The 23,931-nt window shown below is 43.8% G+C and overlaps 1 protein-coding gene across 1 annotated transcript in view; it reads left to right on the forward strand.

The window, feature by feature from the left end:
* The window catches only part of LOC139408565 (protein Niban 2-like), a 42,398-nt gene that overhangs the window by 15,959 nt on the left and 2,508 nt on the right, over positions 1–23,931 (forward strand). Inside the window, exons 3-13 of the mRNA XM_071152615.1 lie at positions 1,889–2,017; positions 2,191–2,296; positions 2,600–2,767; positions 13,140–13,255; positions 16,031–16,135; positions 18,514–18,676; positions 22,068–22,255; positions 22,462–22,617; positions 22,909–23,028; positions 23,327–23,434; positions 23,600–23,711. Coding sequence (XP_071008716.1) covers positions 1,889–2,017; positions 2,191–2,296; positions 2,600–2,767; positions 13,140–13,255; positions 16,031–16,135; positions 18,514–18,676; positions 22,068–22,255; positions 22,462–22,617; positions 22,909–23,028; positions 23,327–23,434; positions 23,600–23,711 — 1,471 coding nt within the window. The remainder of the gene's footprint in view (positions 1–1,888; positions 2,018–2,190; positions 2,297–2,599; positions 2,768–13,139; positions 13,256–16,030; positions 16,136–18,513; positions 18,677–22,067; positions 22,256–22,461; positions 22,618–22,908; positions 23,029–23,326; positions 23,435–23,599; positions 23,712–23,931) is intronic.

Below are 23,931 nucleotides of genomic sequence, written 5' to 3' on the forward strand. Positions count from 1 at the left end.
CCAACCCATTGGGTATCTCACTGCACCCTCGTGAATTTTCTCTCCTTTTATAATAAATTCTATACATTAATGTACACATTAAGCCCTCTTCCGTTTATTCAGTTATTTCATTTTCCTCTATCACAGTATTCCCACGCCATCTGTGTCTCTCCTACTCATCCTCCTCCGCTCCTCATCCTCTGTTTTTTTATCTACCTCACCATCCTTCTCTGAGTCTCCCTTAAGATTTTATCTCATTGTTAGGTCGTGAGTGTTTACACTGCTATGGACACAGATATGAAACGTGTACTGTAGCTATCTCCACTGTAATACTGTTGAGTTCTGTGTTGGTCTCCACCATCGAGTCACTGGAGGGAATTAAAGCCGATTTCACACGTGAACAAACAGTGATGGTGCTAAGAGTCTTGTGACTGCTTTCCTTGTCTATTCTCTTCAGTACCGAACTGATGCTCTGTGTAGGGACACACACGCATCGACACATGCACATACTTACATTCACACAAGGAAACAGCACAAAACTCTTTCAGATTAAAACAGAGGCACTCATAGGCACCTTTAACCAAGCATTGCCAGTTAGCACCTTCCAAGCACACATAATCTTTCTTCTTTTCTTCTTCTCCAGCTCCACCCCCCCCCCCCCCCCCCTCCTCAGCTGGGATTATGCTGTTTGAGTTACAGTATTTGATCTACAACAGGAAATCTAAAAACAAAGTGGTGGTGTAAACAATATGCCACACCTGTGTGTTCTCACTTTAGCCATCCAGTCTCAACCTCCACCAGCGTGTCAAATGAGATCAGGCCTGACATTTACTGTATGTATGAGTCTCAAATGGCACGCTATTCCCTATATAGTGCACTGCTTTTGACCAGAGCCCTATGGTGCTATTTGAGATACAGCCTGCCTGTGTCAGGACCTTGTTGTTCCACACACGTGATGCCTTCTCTGTATGTTACAAGACATGTTTAGACCAATGGTTTCCAATGTATTTCCTGAACAGCATTAGTGTGTGGTTTTCAGTCCTTTTTAAATAGTGTCTGAATCATATTGATTGCTCTGTAATTGACTTGGTAACTAACTGACCATGCAGATCTGCATCGCTTGTACAACTGCAAACACCACGGTTGTGTCCCAAATTGCACCCTATACCCTTTATAGTGCATTATGTTTGACCAGACCTGGTAAAAAAAAAAGTAGTGCACTATATAGGGAATAAGGTGCCATTTGGGACAAAGCCCATCATTACTGCTTTTGCTGGTACTAACTAACTAACTAGGGTTGGGAATTGCCAGGGACCTCAAGACATGATATTATCACGATGCTTAGATGCCGATACAGTATGACATTGTCCTGTGTAATTGCGCACTATTCATTGGGTGCTGAAATCAGTAGTTTTTTCAGAAAACATTTTGTTGTCGGAGCTCCAGTCTGCCCACACTAGTCGCCAATCAACTCCATCGTAAATCGTGGAGTTGAGTTTAATCGGCTAGATCAGTCATGGGAATAAGTGCTGAAAGCATGTTGGATTACTATTTAAACAGAAGATGGAGAACAAGCTATAGAATGAAAAATACTTTTGTTTTTGCGTAGGTAAAACACATGATCTGATAGTCGTAGTGAGGTGGTAGATGCCTAGTCTCCCTTATGGCTCAGCTCAAGTGCCTACATAATACATACACCATAGACATACATCATTTACACACACACACAGAAGTCAGCTCAGACAGGCCCAGCTCAGTTTCATTTAGAATGGAAAATGAATGTGTTTATGCAACAGCTGTTAGTGCATCGAACCGAATTGTATCAATTTGTTCTCTAATCAAACCAAAACTCATGTAGTACAATAATACAAGTGACAGCAGCTCTAATGCTAACTGTCTGGTGTGGTAGAACCCTCTGGAGGACCGCTCCATCTTCTCTGGGGGTCTGTTCCAGTACCTGGAGGAAAACAAGAGATGGAGGAACCGCTTTGTCTTCGTGGCCGACACCTACAACATCAGCTTCTACGAAAACAAAGTGGTGAGGGTGGTCTCTAGATTGTTGTTGCTAGATTTGTTTTTACTTTCATAATCAGACAGATTTACATGCCAGCTAGTCTGAATCGTTTAGGTCACAGCTTTAACTGTGATTTGATGGTTCTGAACTGTTTGTACATTTTTCACCCTCTCCTTGAAATCTATACTCTCTGATAGGCTCACGAGAGGAGCTTGCGCCCTAAAGGAACCATCAACTGTGCTGGATACAAAGCTCTAACTTCCATGGAGGAGTATCTTGAACTGATCAACACCAGCCTGCCAGGTGAGAGATATGATTTGGTTACACTTGACTAGCTGATTTGTGTATAATAAACAGCTGATCATTAGACACTGTTGGATTTTGGAATAACCAGCACTTTCCCCAATGTGAGATCAAGTACTAAAGTACTGTGACTAGCTGGGCCATATTCATTAGGGAATACTGTAGCAAAACATTTAGCAATGAGTGTTTCCTATTGGACAAGTTCTGGAATTCCTTTTCTGATTCAATATGTTTTCTTTGTTTTGGTTCCCCGTTGAGGAGGCTATGAACACCGATAAACCTGAATGTGTGCTTGTGTTTTAGGTATAAAGGCCAAGGTGGGCAGTGGTCAGTTTGTGAAGTGTGCCACCCAATTCCCCCTGATCCTGTGGCACCCGTACGCCCGCCACCACTACTTCTGTGTGCTGACAGAGAAGGAGCAGAAGAAGTGGCACGCTGTGCTTCAGGACTGTGTCAGACACAGCAACAATGGTGAGGAGCTGTCTGAACACGCACACCACACACTGTCATAATAACGCACACAAACAGCAAATACTCTCCTTGTCGGGACCTAAAATTGATTTCCATTGAAAATTATACACTACTCATTTACAGCAAGAATATCACCTCATGCAGACAAGCCCATTGGTGGTTCTGCATGACAGAGGATTACCCATCTCAGATAGAGAACAACATAGAGACTCTCCCTCAGCTCCACCCTGACAAATTACTGCTCTTCTGCCTCACTGCCATTGTTCACAACACAGACCTGTGTGTGTCTTGTGAAAGTATGCATACCATCACAATGAGCTGGTCTATCAGTGACAGTGAAATGCAGCAGGGCAGGAATGTGTTATTGAAGTTATTGTCTTGGGCAACATCCCAAATGGCCCGCTATTTACTATATAGTGCATTATTTCTGTCCAGAGGCCTAATGGGCGACAAATTGATATAGGATGAGGTGAGCCCCCCCCCCTTTCTATATCAATCGTAAATGTGCTTGTGTGTATTCCTGTACCTCATCACACACACACACACACACACACACACACACACACATTTTCAGTGAAACTTGGAGAAGTGAGAAATCCCCTTAGGGAGGATTTCACAGGAAGGTGAAACAATATGTGATTATTCATTGAGTGACAAAGTGGGCTGATGAAATCACATGAACAGACTTGCTAGGATCCAACAGGTTGCAGAAGCAGCTCAACAATAAAATGGTGATCACTGCACTGATCCACTGATGGTCCTCTGACATCACGTCAGCACCTTCCCATAATGCACTTTAAATAAACACACTCGCATGTCTCGACCACTAACACTCCACGCCCTGGGAGGATCTGAGCCGGGTTCACTTGGGATCAAAGCGCACATGCATACACACGTGCATACACACATGCAGGCACACACACACACACAATGATAAGGTGCTGACAGTGTTTGTGTCCATTTTGACTTCAACCTTTGAAGGTCTTCTGCTGATTGATTTAAAGCATCCTATATAGTCATTTCCATGCAGTATATAGTTAGTAGAACTATAAGTACATACTTTTTTCTCATGGACTCATCATTTGCCTATTTTTATGGTGGCGCCTAGCGGTTAAGAGTGTTTGGCCAGAAACTGAAAGGTTGCTGGTTCGAATCCCCTAGCCGACTACTAGGTTAAACATCTGTCTGTGCCCTTGAGCAAGGCACTTAAACCGAATTGCTCCTGTAATTCTGGTTACTAAAACATTCTCATAAATAGGATATATATTTTTTAACACCTAGACCACATTGGGTGAGCTTAACACATCCACTTCAGCTGCCCATTGACTATTGTCTCTGACTCTTTGTACGAACAATAAGAAGCTCCAGAATCTTCAACCCTTGTTGGCCCCTCTGGAGCCAATCAGAGCCATGGTACTCCCCTTACCTGTCCAGGCCTGGAGCCAATCAAAGTCATAGTACTCCCCCTACATGTCCAGGCCTGCCAGCTGTCCAAACAGCAAGCAATGCAGAAGCACGGTGGCTAGGAAAAACTCCCTAGAAAGGCAGGAACCTAAGAAGAAACCTAGAGAGAAACCAGGCTCTGAGGGGTGGCAAGTCCTCTTCTGGCTGTGCCGGGTGGAGATTATAACAGTACATGGCCAAGATGTTCAAATGTTCATAGAGGACCAGCAGGGTCAAATAATAATAATCCGTGGTTGTAGAGGGTGCAACAGGTCAGCACCTCAGGAGAAAATGTCAGTTGGCTTTTCATAGCCGATGAGAAAGAGAATTCATACAGGAGAAATACTCCAGATATACAGTTGAAGTCGGAAGTTTTCACAATTCTTGACATTTAATCCAAGTAAAAATTCCCTGTTTTAGGTCAGTTAGGATCACCACTTTATTTTAAGAATGTAAAATGTCAGAATAATAGTAGAGAGAAGGATTTATTTCAGCTTTTATTTCTTTCATCACACTGGTGTAACTGAGTAAGGTTTGTAGGCCTCCTTGCTCACACATGCTTTTTCAGTTCTGCCCACAAATGTTCTATAGGATTGAGGTCAGGGCTTTGTGATGGCCACTCCAATACCTTGACTTTTTGCCACAACTTTGGAAGTATGCTTGGGGTCATTGTCCATTTTGAATACCCATTTGCGACCAAGCTTTAACTTCCTGACTGATGTCTTGAGATGTTGCTTCAATATATCCACATAATATTCCTCCCTCATGATGCCATCTATTTTGTGAAGTGCACCAGTCCCTCCTGCAGAAAACCACCCCCACAACATGATGCCCCCCCCCCCCCATGCTTCACGGTTGGGATGGTGCACTTTTCACAAAGTACGTTCATCTCTAGGAGACAGAACACGTCTCCTTCCTGAGCGGTATGACAGCTGTGTGGTCCCATGGTGTTTATTACTGCGTACTATTGTTTGTACAGATGAACGTGGTAACTTCAGGCATTTGGAAATTGCTCTCAAGGATAAATCAGACTTGTGGAGGTCTACAATTTTGTTTCTGGGGTCTTGGCTGATTTATTTTGATTTTCCCATGATGTCAAGTAAAGAGGCACTGAGTTTGAAGGTAGGCCTTGAAATATATCCACAGGTACACCTTCATTTGACTCAAATGATGTCAATTAGCCTATCAGAAGCTTCTAAAGGCATGACATAATTTTCTGGAATTTTCCAAGCTGTTTAAAGGCACAGTCAACTTAGTGTTTGTAAACTTCTGATCCACTGGAATTGTGATACAGTTAAATAATCTGTCTGTAAACAATTGTTGGAAAAATTACTTGTCATGCACAAAGTAGATGTCCTAACCGACTTGCCAAAACTATAGTTTGTAAATAAGAAATTTGTGGAGTGGTTGAAAAACAAGTTTTAATGATATCTTCAAACCACCAACTTAGTACTCTGAGACAAGGCCGAGTATAGCCCACGAAGATCTCCCCCACGGCACAAACCCGAGGGGGGCGCCACGCTGGACAGGAAGATTACGTCAGTGACTCAACCCACTCAAGTGACGCACCCCTCCAAGGGACGGCATGGAAGACCACTAGTAAGCCAGTGACTCAGCCCCTGTAATAGGGAGAGAAACAGAGAATCCCAGTGGAGAGAGAGGGGAACCGGCCAGGCAGAGACAGCAAGGACGGTTCATTGCTCCAGTGCCTTTCCGTTCACCTTCCCACTCCTGGGCCAGACTACACTCAATCATGGCTGTTAAAAACGCTCAGTTGGAAATATATATATTTTTTTTGTCTATTTTCTCCCCAATTTCATGGTATCCAATTGGTAGTTACGGTCCTGTCTCATCGCTGCAACTCCCGTACGGAGTTGGGAGAGGCGATGGTCTAGAGCTGTGTGTCAGTGGAGATACTGCCTTGTGATATAATCTGAAACAACCTGATAAGTCTAACCACCAACACACACACATTGTGTGGCTTGCTGCATACTCGCAGCGGAATTGGTTATCATGAAGTACAGTCCAGTAAAAGTGTTAGCAACAGTGTTTTGCATCACGTTCAGAGGATCTATTGTTTGCTGGGGTAGGACTGGGTTGGGCTGAGTCCCAAATGGCACCCTTAATAGTGTGCAGCTTTTTCAAAATAGGGTGCCATTTGGGATGCAAACTCAGGCTGGTTTTGTGCTTGTGGCTCAGTGTCCTGTTGTATGAAATGCCTGAGTCCTATTTGAATACAAGCCTTCTTTGAGAAATGTAATACCACACTAAAAGCTGAGGCCTTAGCACAAAGCTAGTGGAGTGCATGGAAGGAAATGGCTGATTTCTCTATTTTCCCTTTCGTAGAGAGTTAAAGCATATAGGGAAGACTCAGGCGCTTGTCACTGTGGGGGATAATTGCCATGTTGCTGTTATACCTGGTGTCCATGATAACCACTCAACAACAAAAAAACGCCCACTCGTTCCTGTGGCCTTACCTGTGGCAGGTGATGGTATTGTTGTCACTTGATGACATCTTCATTACCAATTCTCCCACACTTTTAGAATAGTAACTCATGAGGGATTTTGTCTTTTGTGCAAACGCTGACGTCAATCAATGTAATATATCAATGCCGTGCAGATATAATTAATTGTCTCTTCTCTATAAGATCAGACTATTTCCACACTGTTTCTCCAGCACGCTTTCTCCTTTTAGGTTGAACTTTTCATAGTCCTATGCTTATGGTCGGCTTGTGGTATGTGATCGAGATGATCTCTCATGATTAGTCAGCCTGTCTGTCAGTCTAAGCCATGGTCTATCACCATACCAGTTGTATTTCCTGCAGGGCGGTGCATCTCATTGGCAGTCAGAGTCCCTGGGCTGCCACCAGGGAGCCATCAATTGCTGTATCAGCATTGTCTTAATGAAGAGTTTGGCGTTCCACTAGCCACGTGCAGTTACAAGCCTGGCTTAAATAAGCGGCAGGTGCAGGATCAAAACCCACCTTCGTAACATGGATAAAGCCTGAGCTGGAATGTGAAGCTACATGAAGCTGGCTAGCTTTCTAAACTCCTGAATAGATATAGCTAGCATTGTAGTATTATACCCCTCTGGTCTGAGCACCACACCTCCACTGCTTTAACCCTTAGCAGACTGAGTGGGGCATATGTTTACCATGTTTACCGTTCATTGTATGTTTTCATAATGTGTTGGCTGACTGTAGAATGGGTTCTGTTTGTCCTAGTGTGTTTATCGTAGTGAGGCTGGTACACACCCAGGCTGTGACAGACAGCATGGGAAGGAGTTTTGTAATGCTGTCAGAGCTTGGTTGTAGAGAATAGAGCTGAAGGCTATAGTACGTTTCAGTATCTTACCATGAGGTGCTATCATGGTATACACTTGAACTCTGAACCCATCTTGCCTCTAAGCTAACGGAGAGCCGGTTGATGGTACGGTCTCGCAGACTCCTGTAAACAAGTCATTAACAATACACACGCACAGGCTAGATGTGAAGGGAACAGGGAGCTGGCTGTGGCAGGAGTCACGCCAACTGCAGTAGTGCAAAGATGGACAGGGAAATGTCTCAAATAAAGAGACCATGGTAAACGCTACCACATATTTTTTACACAGACACACACACACACACACACTTTTTTTTATGCTACTCTGGATGCAATCTGCTCCCTGATCTTGGTATAAGTAATGGTTTCCAACATTGTGACATATTGTGAATCAAACATTCCAGGATTCCCCCTCCCCTTTTGCCATCAGAACAGCCTCAATTTGTCGGGGCATGGACTATAAAATAAGGTGTCGAAAGCGTTCCACAGGGATGCTGGCCCATGTTGTTGGATGTCCTTTGAGGGGTGGACCATTGTTAAATATGTTGTCTTGCCCATTCACCCTCTGTGCATGTGTGCCATTCAATCTCAATAAGTATCCAGGCTTAAAAATCCTTCTTTAACCTGTGTCCTCCCCTTCATCTACACTGATTGAAGTGGATTTAACATGTGACATCAATAAGGGATGATAGCTTTCACCTGGATTCATCTGTCATGGAAAGAGCAGGTGTCCTTATTGTTTTGTATACTCCGTGTCAATACATGTAACTTAGTAGAGGAACATGGTATGATACATTTTTATGAAGAAAGGAATTCATAGCAGTCCTGTTTTAAAAGGGGTTCAAACTACATCCCTAGCGACACATTTCTCTTGGTGTGCATCCGAAGTGATGCCCTATTCCCTATATAGTGCATTAGTTTTGAGTGCACTTTATAAGACACGGGTAGGACACTATATAGGGAATAGGGTGCCATTTGGGATGCACCCTTGGTCAGCTGATCTATATGTCCAGTGTGTTCTCATGAGAGCCAATGCCTAGACAATCTAGCCCTGTTTCACCCTCACCCATCAGCCCAGAGTTGGCACAGCGGGCACTGGGGGCAGAGAGAGGGCTTCCTGTCTCTGTCAACCCCTCCCCAACTCTCTCCATTTATTTCCTGTCTTTGTCTAACCCACAGCCAAAGCATGCGAGATAGACTCTCACATGAGCAGCATACCACCCTGCATCCCACTAGTGGCTTGCCTCTGAAGCTAAGCAGGGTTGGTCCTGGTCGGTCCCTGGATGGGAGATGCTGCCGGAAGTGGCGTTGGAGGGCCAGTAGGAGGCACTCTTTCCTCTGGTCTAAAATTAAATATCCCAATGCCCCAGGGCAGTGATTGGGGACATTGCCCTGTGTAGGATAGGATGTTAAATGGGTTTCCTGACTCTCTGTGGTCACTAAAGATTCCATGGCACTTATTGTAAGAGTAGGGTAAAATAATCAAAATCACACATTTGCTACACAGTGGTGTAAAAATACTTTAAAGTGCGACTTAAGTAGTTATTTGGGGTGTCTGTACGTTACTATTTTACTTAATAATGTACTTTTTACTCCACACATTTTCCCTGACACCCAAAAGTAATCGTTACATTTTGAATGCTATCAGGAAAGGGTCCAATTCATGCACTTATCAAGAGAACATCCCTGGTCATCCCTACTGCCTCTGATCTGGCGGACTCACTAAACAGAGAACATCCCTGGTCATCCCTACTGCCTCTGATCTGGTGGACTCACTAAACAGAAAACATCCCTGGTCGTCCCTACTGCCTCTGATCTGGCAGACTCACTACACACAAATGCTTTGTTTGTTTGTAAATTATGTCTGCATGTTGTAGTTTGCCCCTGGCTATCCGTAAATACATAAATAAGAAAATTGTGCTGTCCGGTTTGATTAATACTGTGCCTTCGGAAAGTATTCAGACCCCTCATTTATCCAAAATAAAAAATCTCAGCAATCTACACACAATACCCTATAATAACAAAGCGAAAACAGGTTTTTAGAAATTATTTTCATAGGTATTCAGACCCTTTGCTATGAGACACAAAATTTAACTCAGGTGTATCCTGTTTCCATTGATCATCCTTGAAATGTTTCTACAACTTGATTGGAGTCCATCTGTGGTAAATTCAATTGAAAGGACATAATTTGGAAAGGCACGCACCTGTCTATATAATATCCCACAATTGACAGTGCATGTCAGAGCAAAAACCAAGCCATGAGGTCGAAGGAATTGTCCGTAGAGCTCCAAGACAAGATTGTGTCGAGGCACAGATCTGGGGAAGGGTACCAAAGAAATTCTGCAGTATTGAAGGTCCCCAAGAATACAATGGCCTCCATCATTCTTAACTGGAAGTTTGGAACCACCAAGACTCTTCCTAGAGCTGGCCGCCCGGCCAAACTGAGCAAACGGGGAGAAGGGCCTTGATCAGGGTGGTGACCAAGAACCCGATGGTCACTCTGACAGAGCTCCAGAGTTCCTCTGTGGAGATGGGAGAACCTTCCAGAAGGACAACCATCTCTGCAGCACTCCACCAGTCAGACCTTTTATGGTAGAGTTTCCAGATGGAAGCCACTCCTCAGTAAAAGGCCCATGACAGCCCGCTTGGAGTTTGCCGAAAGGCACCTAAAGGTCTCTCAGACCTGAAACCAAGATTAAACTGGGCCTGAATGCCAAGCGTCATGTCTGGAGGAAACCTGGCACCATCCCTAAGGTGAAGCGTGGTGGTGGCAGCATCATGCTGTGGGGATGTTTTTCAGTGGCAGGGACTGGGAGACTAGTCAGGATCGAGGCAAAGATAAATGAAGCAAAGTACAGAGAGGTCCATGATGAAAACCTGCTCCAGAGTGCTCAGGACCTCAGACTGGGGTAAAGGTTCACCTTCCAACAGGACAACGACCCTAAGCACACAACCAAGACAACGCAGGAGTGGCTTCGGGACAAGTCTCTGAATGTCATTGAGGGGCCCAGCCAGAGCTCGGATTTGAACCTTGTCGAACATCTCTGGAGAGACCTGAAAATAGCTGTGCAGCGACGCTCCTCATCCAACCTGACAGAGCTGAGAGGATCTGCAGAGAAGAATGGGAGAAACTTCCCAAATACAGGTGTGCCAAGCTTATAGCGTCATACCCAAGAAGACTCGAGGCTGTAATCGCTGCCAAAGGTGGGTCTGAATGCTTATGTAAATGTGATATTTCAGTTTTCTATTTTTAATACATTTGCAAAAAATTCTAAAAACCTGTTTTTGCTTTGTCATTATGGGGTATTGTGTGTAGATTGAGAGAAAAAACAAACAATTGAATCAATTTTAGAATAAGGCTGTAACCTGACAATGTGGAGAAAAAAATCAAGGGGTCTGAATACTTTCTGAAAGCACTGTATAGCAATTTGAAATTATTTTTTACTTTCAATACATAAGTATATTTTTGCAATTCCATTTACTGTTGATACTTAAGTAGATGTAAAACCAAGTACTTTTAGACTTTTACTCAAGTAGTATTTTACTGGGTGACTTTTACTTGAGTCATTTTTTATTAAGGTATCTTTCCCTTTACTCAAGTATGACAATTGGTTACTTTTTCCACCACTGTTGCTACATGACTACACTACATCAATGACACTCACACTCAAGTTGAGCCTTTCCTGTATGCTTGACTATTGTGGAGTCATGAAGTGATATGTGATGCTAGTTTTGGAGCTTATGCCAGACATAATTGATTCCCATGTATGGCTATACCTCTTGGTTATATTTAGCAGGGGTCTCCTTTATGCAGTCCTTTCCCAGTAGGTAGCTTGGCTTCTACTAAGCTGAGAGCCATCCTCTACTGATTCCGTGAAGGGTTGTAGTAGTTCGATCCCACCTGTCACATTTGTGCACTGTGTCTAGGGTTTACCGAGAAGGGTGCAACAAACAAAAAACAGTGGCAGTCCTGTGGGTGAAAACAGCTCGTTGATGATAGTGGTCGAAGGAGAGCGGCAAGAATCGTGCAAGCTAACAGGCGGGCCACAAACAGACAAATAACGGCGCAGTACAACAAGTGGTGTGCAGAACGGCATCTCGGAACGCACAACTCATCTGTCCTTGTCACAGATGGACTATTGCAGAAGATGATCACACCAGGTTCCACTCCTATCAACTAAAATCAAGAAGAAGCGTGGTGGGCATGCGATCACTAACACTGGACAATTGAGGAGGGGAAAAATATTGCCTGGTCCGACGAATCCCGGGTCGTGTTGAATCAAGCTGATGGCAGAGTCAGGATTTGGTGTAAGCAGCAGGAGTCCATGGCCCAAACCTGCCTGGTGTCTATGGTACAGGCTGGTGGCAGTCAAGACTTGGTGTAAGCAGCATGGGTCCATGGCCCATCCAGCCTGGTGTCTATGGTACAGGCTGGTGGCAGTCAGGACTTGGTGTAAGCAGCAGGAGTCCATGGCCCATCCAGCCTGGTGTCTATGGTACAGGCTGGTGGCAGTCAGGACTTGGTGTAAGCAGCAGGAGTCCATGGCCCATCCAGCCTGGTGTCTATGGTACAGGCTGGTGGCAGTCAGGACTTGGTGTAAGCAGCAGGAGTCCATGGCCCATCCAGCCTGGTGTCTATGGTACAGGCTGGTGGCAGTCAGGACTTGGTGTAAGCAGCAGGAGTCCATGGCCCATCCAGCCTGGTGTCTATGGTACAGGCTGGTGGCAGTCAGGACTTGGTGTAAGCAGCAGGAGTCCATGGCCCATCCAGCCTGGTGTCTATGGTACAGGCTGGTGGCAGTCAGGACTTGGTGTAAGCAGCAGGAGTCCATGGCCCATCCAGCCTGGTGTCTATGGTACAGGCTGGTGGCAGTCAGGACTTGGTGTAAGCAGCAGGAGTCCATGGCCCATCCAGCCTGGTGTCTATGGTACAGGCTGGTGGCAGTCAGGACTTGGTGTAAGCAGCAGGAGTCCATGGCCCATCCAGCCTGGTGTCTATGGTACAGGCTGGTGGCAGTCAGGACTTGGTGTAAGCAGCAGGAGTCCATGGCCCATACAGCCTGGTGTACTGGTGTGTGGGAAATGTTTTTCTGGCACTTGTTAGGTCCCTTAATACCTATTGCGTAACAAACATTTCCAACACATGTAAGGCAAGTGGGGGTTGGGTGGGTGGGTGGTGGGGGTCTGCCCTGGTTTTAGATGGATGTACCTAATCAACTGGCTTGTGTGTTTGCGTGTTGTGTATTCTTTGTATACATGCTGTGGCACTCTGTCTCATCCGTCAATCCATATGGCAGACCGAGGCAGGCACATCCGCTTGTGGCTGTTCAGTTCATGGCCACACTTCTCAACACACTCACTTTTAGACGGTGTCACAATACAGAGACCTTAATAGAAACAGATCCTCATTTCAGGATCCCCTGATTTTGAGTGCTGGTGTATTTTCACCACATAAACCAACCCACACGGTGAGTGCCTACTTCCTGAAAGTGAAAGGGAATAGATTTTTCAAATTTCTCTATCACCTTTTGGACAGACACATGTCAAACACCACCACTGCAGAAGCTCCAACCTATCCAAAATGTGTGCTCTCTGGTGCCCCCTCCAGGTCTGTCAGAGGAGTGCAGGGTGCAGACCCCGGCCTTCACAGATGCGATGCGACTCCACAGGCAAGCTCAGGGACACTACGGCACCTGGGACATGATGTGTGGAGGGCCACCACAGGTGAGAGGAACACTATGGAGCTGGCTCTAGCTCTTGAGGACTTTGTTACATTTAGTCAATCTCGTTTCATTTGAATGTATTCTGAATTAGTGATGCTAACACCTTACAGTATATGTACTGTATTCAAGATCGCTAACCAAAGTTCAGGAGCAATCTTACAGCAGGTCATTCCCGGCCTTAGCCAAACCTCTTGAGTGGTCAGTGGCCATGATGGATGTCAGTCAGGCAGCCGGTCTTTATTTCACAGCTGTTTGTTGAGGATTGACTGTTTATCTGAGAGTACATGTGGAAGGAGAAAATACTCTTCCCCTGAGAAAACAGTGTAGAGAACATGTTGTACCTCAGTGTAAAGGAAATAGGGTGCCATTTGGGACGGGACACTGTTACTCTGTGAAGTTCTGAAGTGATCACACTTACTCAGTAGAAATGAGACACTAAACTTTAAAGGGGTCCAAGTGTTGGGCATTAGACAGTAGGTCTGCATCTGAAATGGCACCGTATTCCCTCTATAGTGCACCCTAAACTGGCCCTGGACAAAATTAGTCCACTATAGGGAATAGGGTGCTATTCGGACAGGCACCCAAGACTTATCATGTCAATATCATGGCCCTGTGTATACTGAACAAAAATATAAATGCAAGATGTAAAGTGTTGGTTTCATGAGCTGAAATAAAAGACCCCAGAAATGTCCCATAAGCACAAAAAGCTTATTTCTCTCAAGTTTTGGGAACACATTTGTTCACATCCCTGTTAGTGAGCATTACTCCTTTGCCAAGATAATCCATCCACTCCACCTGACAGGTGTGGCATATCAAGAAGCTGATTAAACAGCATGATCATTACACAGGTGCACCTTGTGCTGGGGACAATAAAAGACCACTCTAAAATGTGCAGTTCTGTCACACAACACAATGCCACAGATGTCTCAAGTTTTGAGGGAGTGTGCAATTGACATGCTGACTGCAGGAATGTCCCACTGAGCTGTTGACAGATAATTTAATGTTAATTTCTCTACCATAAGCTGCCTCCAATGTCGTTTTAGAGAATTTGGCAGTACGTCCATCCGGCCTTACAACCGCAGACCACATGTATGGCAACATTGTGAACAGAGTGCCCCATGGTGGCGGTGAGGATATGGCATGGGAAGGCATAAGCTCCAGACAACAAACTTTAATTGCATTTTATCGATGGCAATTTGAGTGCACAGAGATACTGCGACGAGATCCTGAGGCCCATTGTCGTGGCCTGCATACTCAGACATGTCACCCATTTAGCATGTTTTGGATGCTCTGGATCGACGCGTATGACAGTGTGTTCCAGATTCCGCCAATATCCAGCAATTTCGCACAACTTTGCCATTGAAGAGGAGTGGGACAACATTCCACAGGCCACAATCAACAGCCTGATCAACTCTATGCGAAGGAGATGCATGAGGCAAATGGTGGTCACACTAGATACTGACTTGTTTTATGGTCCACTCCCCTACCTTTTTTAAAGGTATCTGTGACTAACAGATGCATATCTATATCATGTGAAATCCACAGATTAGGGCCTAAATAATTTATTTCAGTTGAATGATTTCATTATATGATCTGTAACTCAGTAAAATTAGAAATTGTTGCATGTTGTGTTTTATGTTTGCTCAGTATAATAACAGCTGTCCTGGAAGGACTAATAGTGTGTTTCATGCACCAGAGCATCACAGGCATCCTAAAATATGAACTGTACCTCACCAACACAGTAGTTTTATATGGACATCTATGCTCCAGGAAAACATCTTCTGCATGTATCTAGCCACTTTGTTCAGCTCCAATATGCTGCCTGGACCACATTGAGACAGTTATTCAATTAGGTCTAAAGCAGAGTGGTCCAAGTCAAGCCCTGGTCCAAGCATATTCAATTAAAACACATGGTTATGGTTTTGTAATCTGCAGCCAAGACCACTGCACGTTTAGATGATACTGACTGAATGCTGTGTTTTTAATATTAATATCTTATTTATACCCTGTATTATTTTCCATTTAATGGAAATGGAGAACTGGCCCTCTGACAAACCGACTCCCAGCAGATTTATGCATGTTGGGCTTCTTTGGAGTGTGTGAGTATTTTACTGCATTTTAGAGAGAAAATAGTATTTCATGGAGTTGTGGGTGCTGAGATTAGGGAGACAATACCATAGCACTGAATACATATGATATTCCAGTTTTTAATTCAGTTGACTTTTCACAGAAAAGTCTATTACACGCCTTTAAACTATTTGGTGTTGTATTAATAGGTATTGTATGGTACCTTGTATTGGGAACGGCACCTTACTCATACATTTAGTTATTATTATGTTTTGTAGAGGAGCCACATAATGCTGTTTCTCATTGTAGTGCTTCAACATCACTGCCCTCTTTCCCACTTCCATGGACTCATGTACTAAATCCTCAGAATCACACACCACTCAACCCATTCATATGGGTGACTCAGAAGCTGTTCCTGAACTCCATAGGTTGAGTTGTGTGTTTGTTGCCGTTTGAAGTGTCACAACTGACACAACACCATGTCATTTTCTCTGTTGTGGAAACACCTGACTCAAACAACAAGGCTTCTCTGAAGTCTTATTCTTTTAATTAATGACAAGTTTTGCCAACCACTAGTTACTCCTCTGGGTTATTTATAGAGACACCTCCTACACACACTTTAAAGAGTGTTTAAGTGATAATGAATAAAGTGTTTGCTTTTGTGTGTGTGTGTGTGTGTGTGTGTGTGTGTGTGTGTGTGTGTGTGTAGATCCTAGCCAACCTAGTGATGGAGACCCTCCATCCAGAGTTGAGGAATCTGATTGGTCCTCGTCTAAAGGGGAAGATTCAACAGCGACAGAGGAACTGGATGCTGGTGAGTTGTTGTCCCTCCTACATTCTGCACTGTGTTCTTTCCTAGAACCTGGAGTTTCCCCCGACCGACCACATGTTAAGTTTTTCCCATTCAGGTCACATAGTCAGGAAAACTCCTGAACCTACCATTCCTAACCACATTGCTGATTGAGCCGGTGTCCCAAATGGCACCCTATTCCCTACAGAGTGAATTTACACTATGATAGATTCCCGAGAGCAATCAGAAAAACTACCCGCGGCTAGATGTATTACAATAGTGTAAAGACTAGAATCTTGATACATTTTTCACATCTCTTACGCCACCTCCGCGTGTGAGACTGCTCCCGCCAAGCAGTTAATGTAACCTCCGCGTGTGAGACTGCTCCCGCCAAGCAGTTAATGTAAACCAAATAGTATCAAAGAGAAATGTTTGCTCCTATAGGAAAAATCTTAATAGCAGAGCAATGTTTTTGAAACAGCTGAAATATATAGACATTTACCTTATATTTGAGACTTGTTTTATAGATATTTTACCTGGAATTGCTGTAATAGCCTGTTACTCTCAAATTGGTCGCTGTAGCTTTAAGGGAATCTCAGGACACGGCAAGCAGGAACTGCAAGCAGCAACTCCCCAGTGAATTACCAACATTTTCAGGCACAATGAAACATTTTTCATGTAATGATTTGCATAATATTGGTCAAATGAAGCCTGGTTTGTTGTAAGTTAACTTCAATACGCTAAAGTTGTAGCTAATGTAAGCCTAAAAGCTATCTATCTACAGTGGCAAGAAAAAGTATGTGAACCCTTTGGTACTACAGGGATTTCTACATAAATTGGTCATCAAATTTGATCTGCTCTTCATCCAAACAATGAGACGAGATTGGACATGTTGGTTAGAGCTGGCCTGCCCTATAAAAAACACTCACAAAGTTTGAGTTTGCTATTCACAAGAAGCATTGCCTGATGTGAACCATGCCTCGACCAAAAATATCTCAGAAGACCTAAGATTAAGAATTGTTGACTTGCATAAAGCTGGAAAGGGTTTACAATAGTATCTCTAAAAGCCTTGATGTTCATCAGTCCACGATAAGACAAATAGTCTATAAATGGAAAAAGTTCAGCACTGTTGCTACTCTCCCTATGAGTGGCCGTCCTGCAAAGATGACTGCAAGAGCACAGCGCAGAATGATCAATGAGGTTAAGAGTAATCCTAGTGTCAGCTAAAGACTTACAGAAATCTCTGGAAGATGCTAACATCTCTGTTGACAAGTCTACGATACATAAAACACTAAACAAGAATGGTGTTCATGGGAGGACACCACAGAAGAAGCCACTGCTGTCCAAAAAAACATTGCTGCACGTCTGAAGTTTGCAAAAGTGCACCTGGATGTTCCACAGCGCTACTGGAAAAATATTCTGTGGACAAATGAAACTACAGTTGAGTTGTTTGAAAGAAACACAAAACACTATGTGTGGAGAAAAAAAGGCACACACCAACATCAAAACCTCATCCCAACTGTAAAGTATGGTAGAAGGAGCATCATGGTTTGGGCTGCTTTGCTGCCTCGGGGCCTGGACAGCTTGCTATCATAAACTTGGGAATTCATTTTTCCTTTGATCAAGACATTTTGCAGGAGAATGTAAGGCTATCTGTCCACCAATTGAAGCTCAACAGAAGTTGGGTGATGCAACAGGACAACAACCCAAAACACAGAATTAAATCAACAGAATGGCTTCAACAGAAGAAAATATGCCTTCTGGAGTGGCTCAGTCAGAGTCCTGACCTCAACCAATTGAGATGCTGTGCTGTGGCATGACCTCGAGAGCAGTTCACACCAGACATCCCTAGAATATTGCTGATCTGAAAGTTTTGTGAAGAGGAATGGTTCAAAATTCCTCCTGACCATTGTGCAGGTCTGATCCACAACTACAGACAACGTTTGGTTGAGGTTATTGCTGCCAAAAGGAAGGTCAACCAGTTATTAAATCCAAGGGTTCACATACTTTTCTCACCCTGCAGTGTGAATGTTTACACAGTGTGCTCAATAAAGACATGAAAACATATCATTGTTTGTGTAGTATTAGTTTATGCAGATTGTTTGTCTATTGTTGTGACTTAGATGAAGATTAGATTAAATGTAATGACCAATTTATGCAGAAATCCAGGTATTTCCAAAGGGTTCACATACCTTTTCTTGCCACTGTATGGTTCAGCTAATGTCACGGGCCCTGGTCAGATGGTCCTCATCCCAAATGGCACCCTAAATAGTGCATTACATTTGACATGCCTACATAGTGCACTAGTTATGGGCCACAGTCAAAAGTAGTGCACTATGTAGGGAATAGGGTGCCATTTGGGATGCAGTGTGTGTTCAACCTCTCTCTCTCCCCCTCTACAGATCTCTGAGGCGGTGTATAAGCAGGTGTTGTCTCAGACCCAGGCTCAGTATGAGGCTTTAGTCCAGGCCTGTGAGGTTCAGACATCCCGTCTAGACACAGTGTTACGCACAGATATGGACCAGATAATCACTTCCAATGAACACGTCAGCGGCAAGATCCGCGGTGAGAGACATGCACACACGGAACCCATAGAAAACACTCCTTACTGATATGTAGACTTCATCCAAATCGGGACTAAAAGAGATCCTAATCAAATCACACTGTTAGTTCTCTCAACAATTGTACTTCTGTAGTCTTAGCGTCTGTAATGTCCATTGTTAGAGTGCCTACTATTTGTCATTTGTAGTGGTTTTGGTTTGTTGTGTACAGAGCGAAGGGCTTATTGGCACAGTAAAGCAGTAAGACCAGTTACTGGCTACATCCCAAATGGCACCCTATTCTCTACATAGTGTACTACTTTTGACCAGAGCCTTATGGGCCCTGGTCAAAAGTAGTGCACTATATAGGGAATAGGGTGGCATTTGGGATGCACCCATTGAGTAACACTACAGTATTAGACTATGGCATCATGTTACTAGTGAATTTCTATGGACAATTGCCACCAGAGGGATCCTGTACTGTAACTGACCCTCCCTTTCCCTCTCACATTTCAAACGTCAACTCTGTTTCTTTACTCTCTCCCACTTTCTCTCTCTCTTCCCTTACTCCCATCTCTTTCTTTACCTCATCTTAGCTCTCTCTCTCTTCCCTTACTCCCATCTCTTTCTTTACCTCATCTTAGCTCTCTCTCTCTTCCCTTACTCCCATCTCTTTCTTTACCTCATCTTAGCTCTCTCTCTCTTCCCTTACTCCCATCTCTTTCTTTACCTCATCTTAGCTCTCTCTCTCTTCCCTTACTCCCATCTCTTTCTTTACCTCATCTTAGCTCTCTCTCTCTTCCCTTACTCCCATCTCTTTCTTTTCCTCATCTTAGCTCTCTCTCTCTTCCCTTACTCCCATCTCTTTCTTTTCCTCATCTTAGCTCTCTCTCTCTTCCCTTACTCCCATCTCTTTCTTTACCTCATCTTAGCTCTCTCTCTCTTCCCTTACTCCCATCTCTTTCTTTTCCTCATCTTAGCTCTCTCTCTCTTCCCTTACTCCCATCTCTTTCTTTACCTCATCTTAGCTCTCTCTCTCTTCCCTTACTCCCATCTCTTTCTTTACCTCATCTTAGCTCTCTCTCTCTCTCTCTCTCTCATGCTCTTGTCTGCCTGCTTGTTTTAACCCTAAAGCATCTTTCACTATTTTATTCTAGCACCGTCACCATTCCACCTAAAAAGAAAAAGGGCACTTTTTTTTCTTTCTTGTGATTTGTTTCCCATGGAGCCAGTGTTGAAGGACTGCATTCCTTAGATGTCACTGGAGTCCAATGTTCACTTTATACCACTGGTACACTTCAGACCGGGCTCAGGGCTCACAGGTCCACTATGTGATGGAGGAGCGGCATCTATTGAGGAACTTTAAATGTCTTTCAACTTTCGATTTGGTTTAACTTTGGACCAGAGCAAACTAACCAGAGCTAGCTAACAGGCTTGTGTGTGCAGAGCAGCACTAAAATAAAAAATACCTCTTACCTTTTTGTAGTTGATAAATCCAATGTGAAACGTGATAACTATAGTATCCTTAACTAGCATTGAACAAAGTTAATACATTCTTTTAAACATCTCTCCCTAATTTCTGAATCAGGCTTGTAACGTTGTCAGGAGGGTACTGTAATCTATGTAACGTTGGCAGGAGGGTACTGTAATCTATGTAAAGTTGTCAGGAGGGCACTGTAATCTATGTAACGTTGTCAGGAGGGTACTGTAATCTATGTGACATTGTCAGGAGGGTACTGTAATCTATGTAACGTTGTCAGGAGGGTACTGTAATCTGTAACGTTGTCAGGAGGGTACTGTAATCTATGTAACGTTGTAAGGAGGCTACAGTAATCTATGTAACGTTGTCAGGAGGCTACAGTAATCTATGTAATGTTGTCAGGAGGCTACAGTAACCTATGCTTCAGTGTGGAGGGGCAGGTAACCTACACACACACACACAGTAGCAAAGATTTCCAGCTGGCAGGCAGACGCTGGAATACGTTTCTGAGTGACGGAGTGAGGGCTTTGCGTAGGCGCTTTAAGATTTTTGTGTGACTGGGAAAAAAATGCCCGGAACGTAAAATAACGTTATTAACCAGTTTCCATGCTTATAAAATAACGTTATTAACCAGTTTCCATGCTTATAAAATAACGTTATTAACCAGTTTCCATGCTTATAAAATAACGTTATTAACCAGTTTCCATCTTATAAAATAAAGTTATTAACCAGTTTCCATGCTTATAAAATAACGTTATTAACCAGTTTCCATGCTTATAAAATAACGTTATTAACCAGTTTCCATCTTATAAAATAACGTTATTAACCAGTTTCCATGCTTATAAAATAACGTTATTAACCAGTTTCCATGCTTATAAAATAACGTTATTAACCAGTTTCCATGCTTATAAAATAACGTTATTAACCAGTTTCCATGCTTATAAAATAACGTTATTAACCAGTTTCCATCTTATAAAATAACGTTATTAACCAGTTTCCATGCTTATAAAATAACGTTATTAACCAGTTTCCATGCTTATAAAATAACGTTATTAACCAGTTTCCATGCTTATAAAATAACGTTATTAACCAGTTTCCATGCTTATAAAATAACGTTATTAACCAGTTTCCATGCTTATAAAATAACGTTATTAACCAGTTTCCATGCTTATAAAATAACGTTATTAACCAGTTTCCATGCTTATAAAATAACGTTATTAACCAGTTTCCATGCTTATAAAATAACGTTATTAACCAGTTTCCATGCTTATAAAATAACGGCTTTGTTCCGGAACAGTATAGATCACTTTCGTTTTCGGTTCGAGTTCTGTTCCTCAAATAATGTCATTATTTTTAGTGTTCTGTTCCCTGAGCCTGTTCCCACCCTTGCTTTCCTCCGGACTTTTCAGTCTGATGCTTTTGGGTAAGCCGAGACAAGGCTTTGTGGAATCTAACTTTAAATTATGAAACGCCAACCGCGTACCATTGTTCGTCCTCTGGAGTTGCATGCCTTTCTTTGTTTGCAGAAATACATACTTTTTCATTAAACGTTAATCAAATACCGCCACTGACTTTTTCCTTGTTGAGATTCAATTGCCACATGCGCATTTGCGCTGAGTTGAAATCTTAGCGTAACACCAATGAGCAAACAGTTGGTGGTTGTATTTGATTAACGTTTATTAGAAAGGTATGGTTTCAGCAGAGGCACGTAACTACAAAGGGGGCCATTTCATAATTTTGTATTTTTTTTAAGTATTGACCTTGGGCGAAACGATGCAGTCAGAGCTAGATTCCACAAAGCCTGGTCTCGGATCCACTCCATTGTGTGTGGAGTTTAATGCTCTGGGTAATACTGTGGTCTGGAAGTGTGGGTGTTTACTGTCTACAGACCACCAGGGTGACTAACAGTACTCCCCAATGTCTCCCCACTCTGTAGCTCTGGTGTTGCCCAGGGCAGGGCAGCTCCTGCGGGGCAGCGTCCAGCCCTTCCTCAGCTCCATCCTGGAGGCCCTGATGGAGCCCACCAGCCGAGGCTTTTCCGAGGTCCGAGACGTCTTCTTCAGAGAGCTGGTGGAGGTCAGCAAGAACACGCTCAACGGAGGGGGCAAGGACAAACTGGCGGAGGTGAGTGGACCACCGGACTGGACACACCAGAGGGGTTCGCAGGGACCCTGGGGGATTGTCTTTTGTGCCAAGTCCTCATCCCTCTGTCTGTCTGTCTTTAACCCCCAATCTTTCTCTCGCTCCCCTACCCTTTCTCTCTCTACCTACCCCCACCTCTTTCTCATTCGCTACCTCTCTCTCCGTCTTTCCCCTCGCCCCTATCTCAGCACATGGAGAAGATCTCTATGCTGGCGTTCCACCCGGTGAAGATGCAGAGCTGCTATGAGAAGGTGGAGCAGCTGAATCTGGAGGGACTGCAGCAGAGGTTTGATGTGTCAAGCCCCTCCGTGTTCATCCAAAGGGCTCAAATCCTCATGAGAGAGGTGAGACCTTAACCCACAAATCCCACCATCTAGTAGGCATAGTGGGCATGGATGTGCCCTGCCACACCAGACTACCAACACTTTAGTTTTCTGAAGCTCTGATGCTGTGTTCATAACAAAGTGGGAAGGTGGTAATTTCTAGTTGTGAAGTAGTAAATACGAGTTGGATGCATTCACATGTTTTGAACTTGTTGAGAAATGCTAATTGGCTAATGGCAAACAAGTGTGTCAACAATAAAATTATTATTCCCCCCCCACCCCATCACTTATGTCCTCTCTCCTCTGTAACAGCAAATGGATAATGCTGTGTACACGTTTGAGCATCTGCTCCACCAGAGTCTGGAGGGAAAGATCCAGGGAGGAGAGGACCTGTGTAAGACCATCCACTGCTGTCAAGACAGAGTTCTTAAGGTTCGTTAGTTAGTCTGAGGGTGGATTAGGATGAAGGCGAATGACTGGATTGATTGAATGAATGAATAGATTCTCCCTCAATACGGTTGCAAAATTCCAGTTACTTTCCAAAAATTCCAAGGTTTTCCCGAAATTCTGGTTGGAGGATTCAATATTTCCCACCTGATACCAGGAATATTCCCATCAGGAGGCCGGAAAACCTGGGAATTTGGGAAAGGTTATGGAATTTTGCAACCCTTGCCATCACGGATCAAAGAGTCTAAGGTCTTGTGTCTTTATCCCTCTCTGTCCCTGTCAGAAATATGACTATGACAGTAGCACGGTGCGTAAGAAGTTCTTCAAAGAGGCCCTGCTACAGATCATCATCCCCTACATGCTGAAGCAGCTCTCTCCCTCCTTCCATCTGGTGAGGCTCACTGAATATAGTGATACCCCTCAGACTTTAGCCACCCGTATGGAACCCTATAACCTCTGGTCAAGAGTAGGGCACTATATAGGGACTGGGGTGCCACTTGGGACATTGTCTATGTTAAGTGCATTCGTCTGTAACCTCTCATCTCCTACCTCTCAGGACCTCCCTCGCTTCCAGGAGTTGATCTTTGAGGACTTCTCCCAGTTCATCCTGGTGGAGAACGTGTTTGAGGAGGTGGTGCTGCAGTCTGTCACCAAGGACATCATGATGGGTGAGTGGTGGACATGCATGGAGACACTGGCCTGGCATAGACTAGATAATTGGAGAGTCCTTCTAGGCCCATATTCACAAAGCATCTCAGAGTACTGAACAAGATTATATGGTCATCTTAGATCAGCAGTGCTATTCTGAGGTGACTGTTGATATGGCCCTGATGTAAATGTGATACAAATGGACTGTTAGCATGGTAGTGATTCTATGTTTGCCTACAG

Source organism: Oncorhynchus clarkii, chromosome 5, assembly GCF_045791955.1.
Source record: "Oncorhynchus clarkii lewisi isolate Uvic-CL-2024 chromosome 5, UVic_Ocla_1.0, whole genome shotgun sequence".
Classification (NCBI taxonomy): Eukaryota; Metazoa; Chordata; class Actinopteri; order Salmoniformes; family Salmonidae; genus Oncorhynchus; species Oncorhynchus clarkii.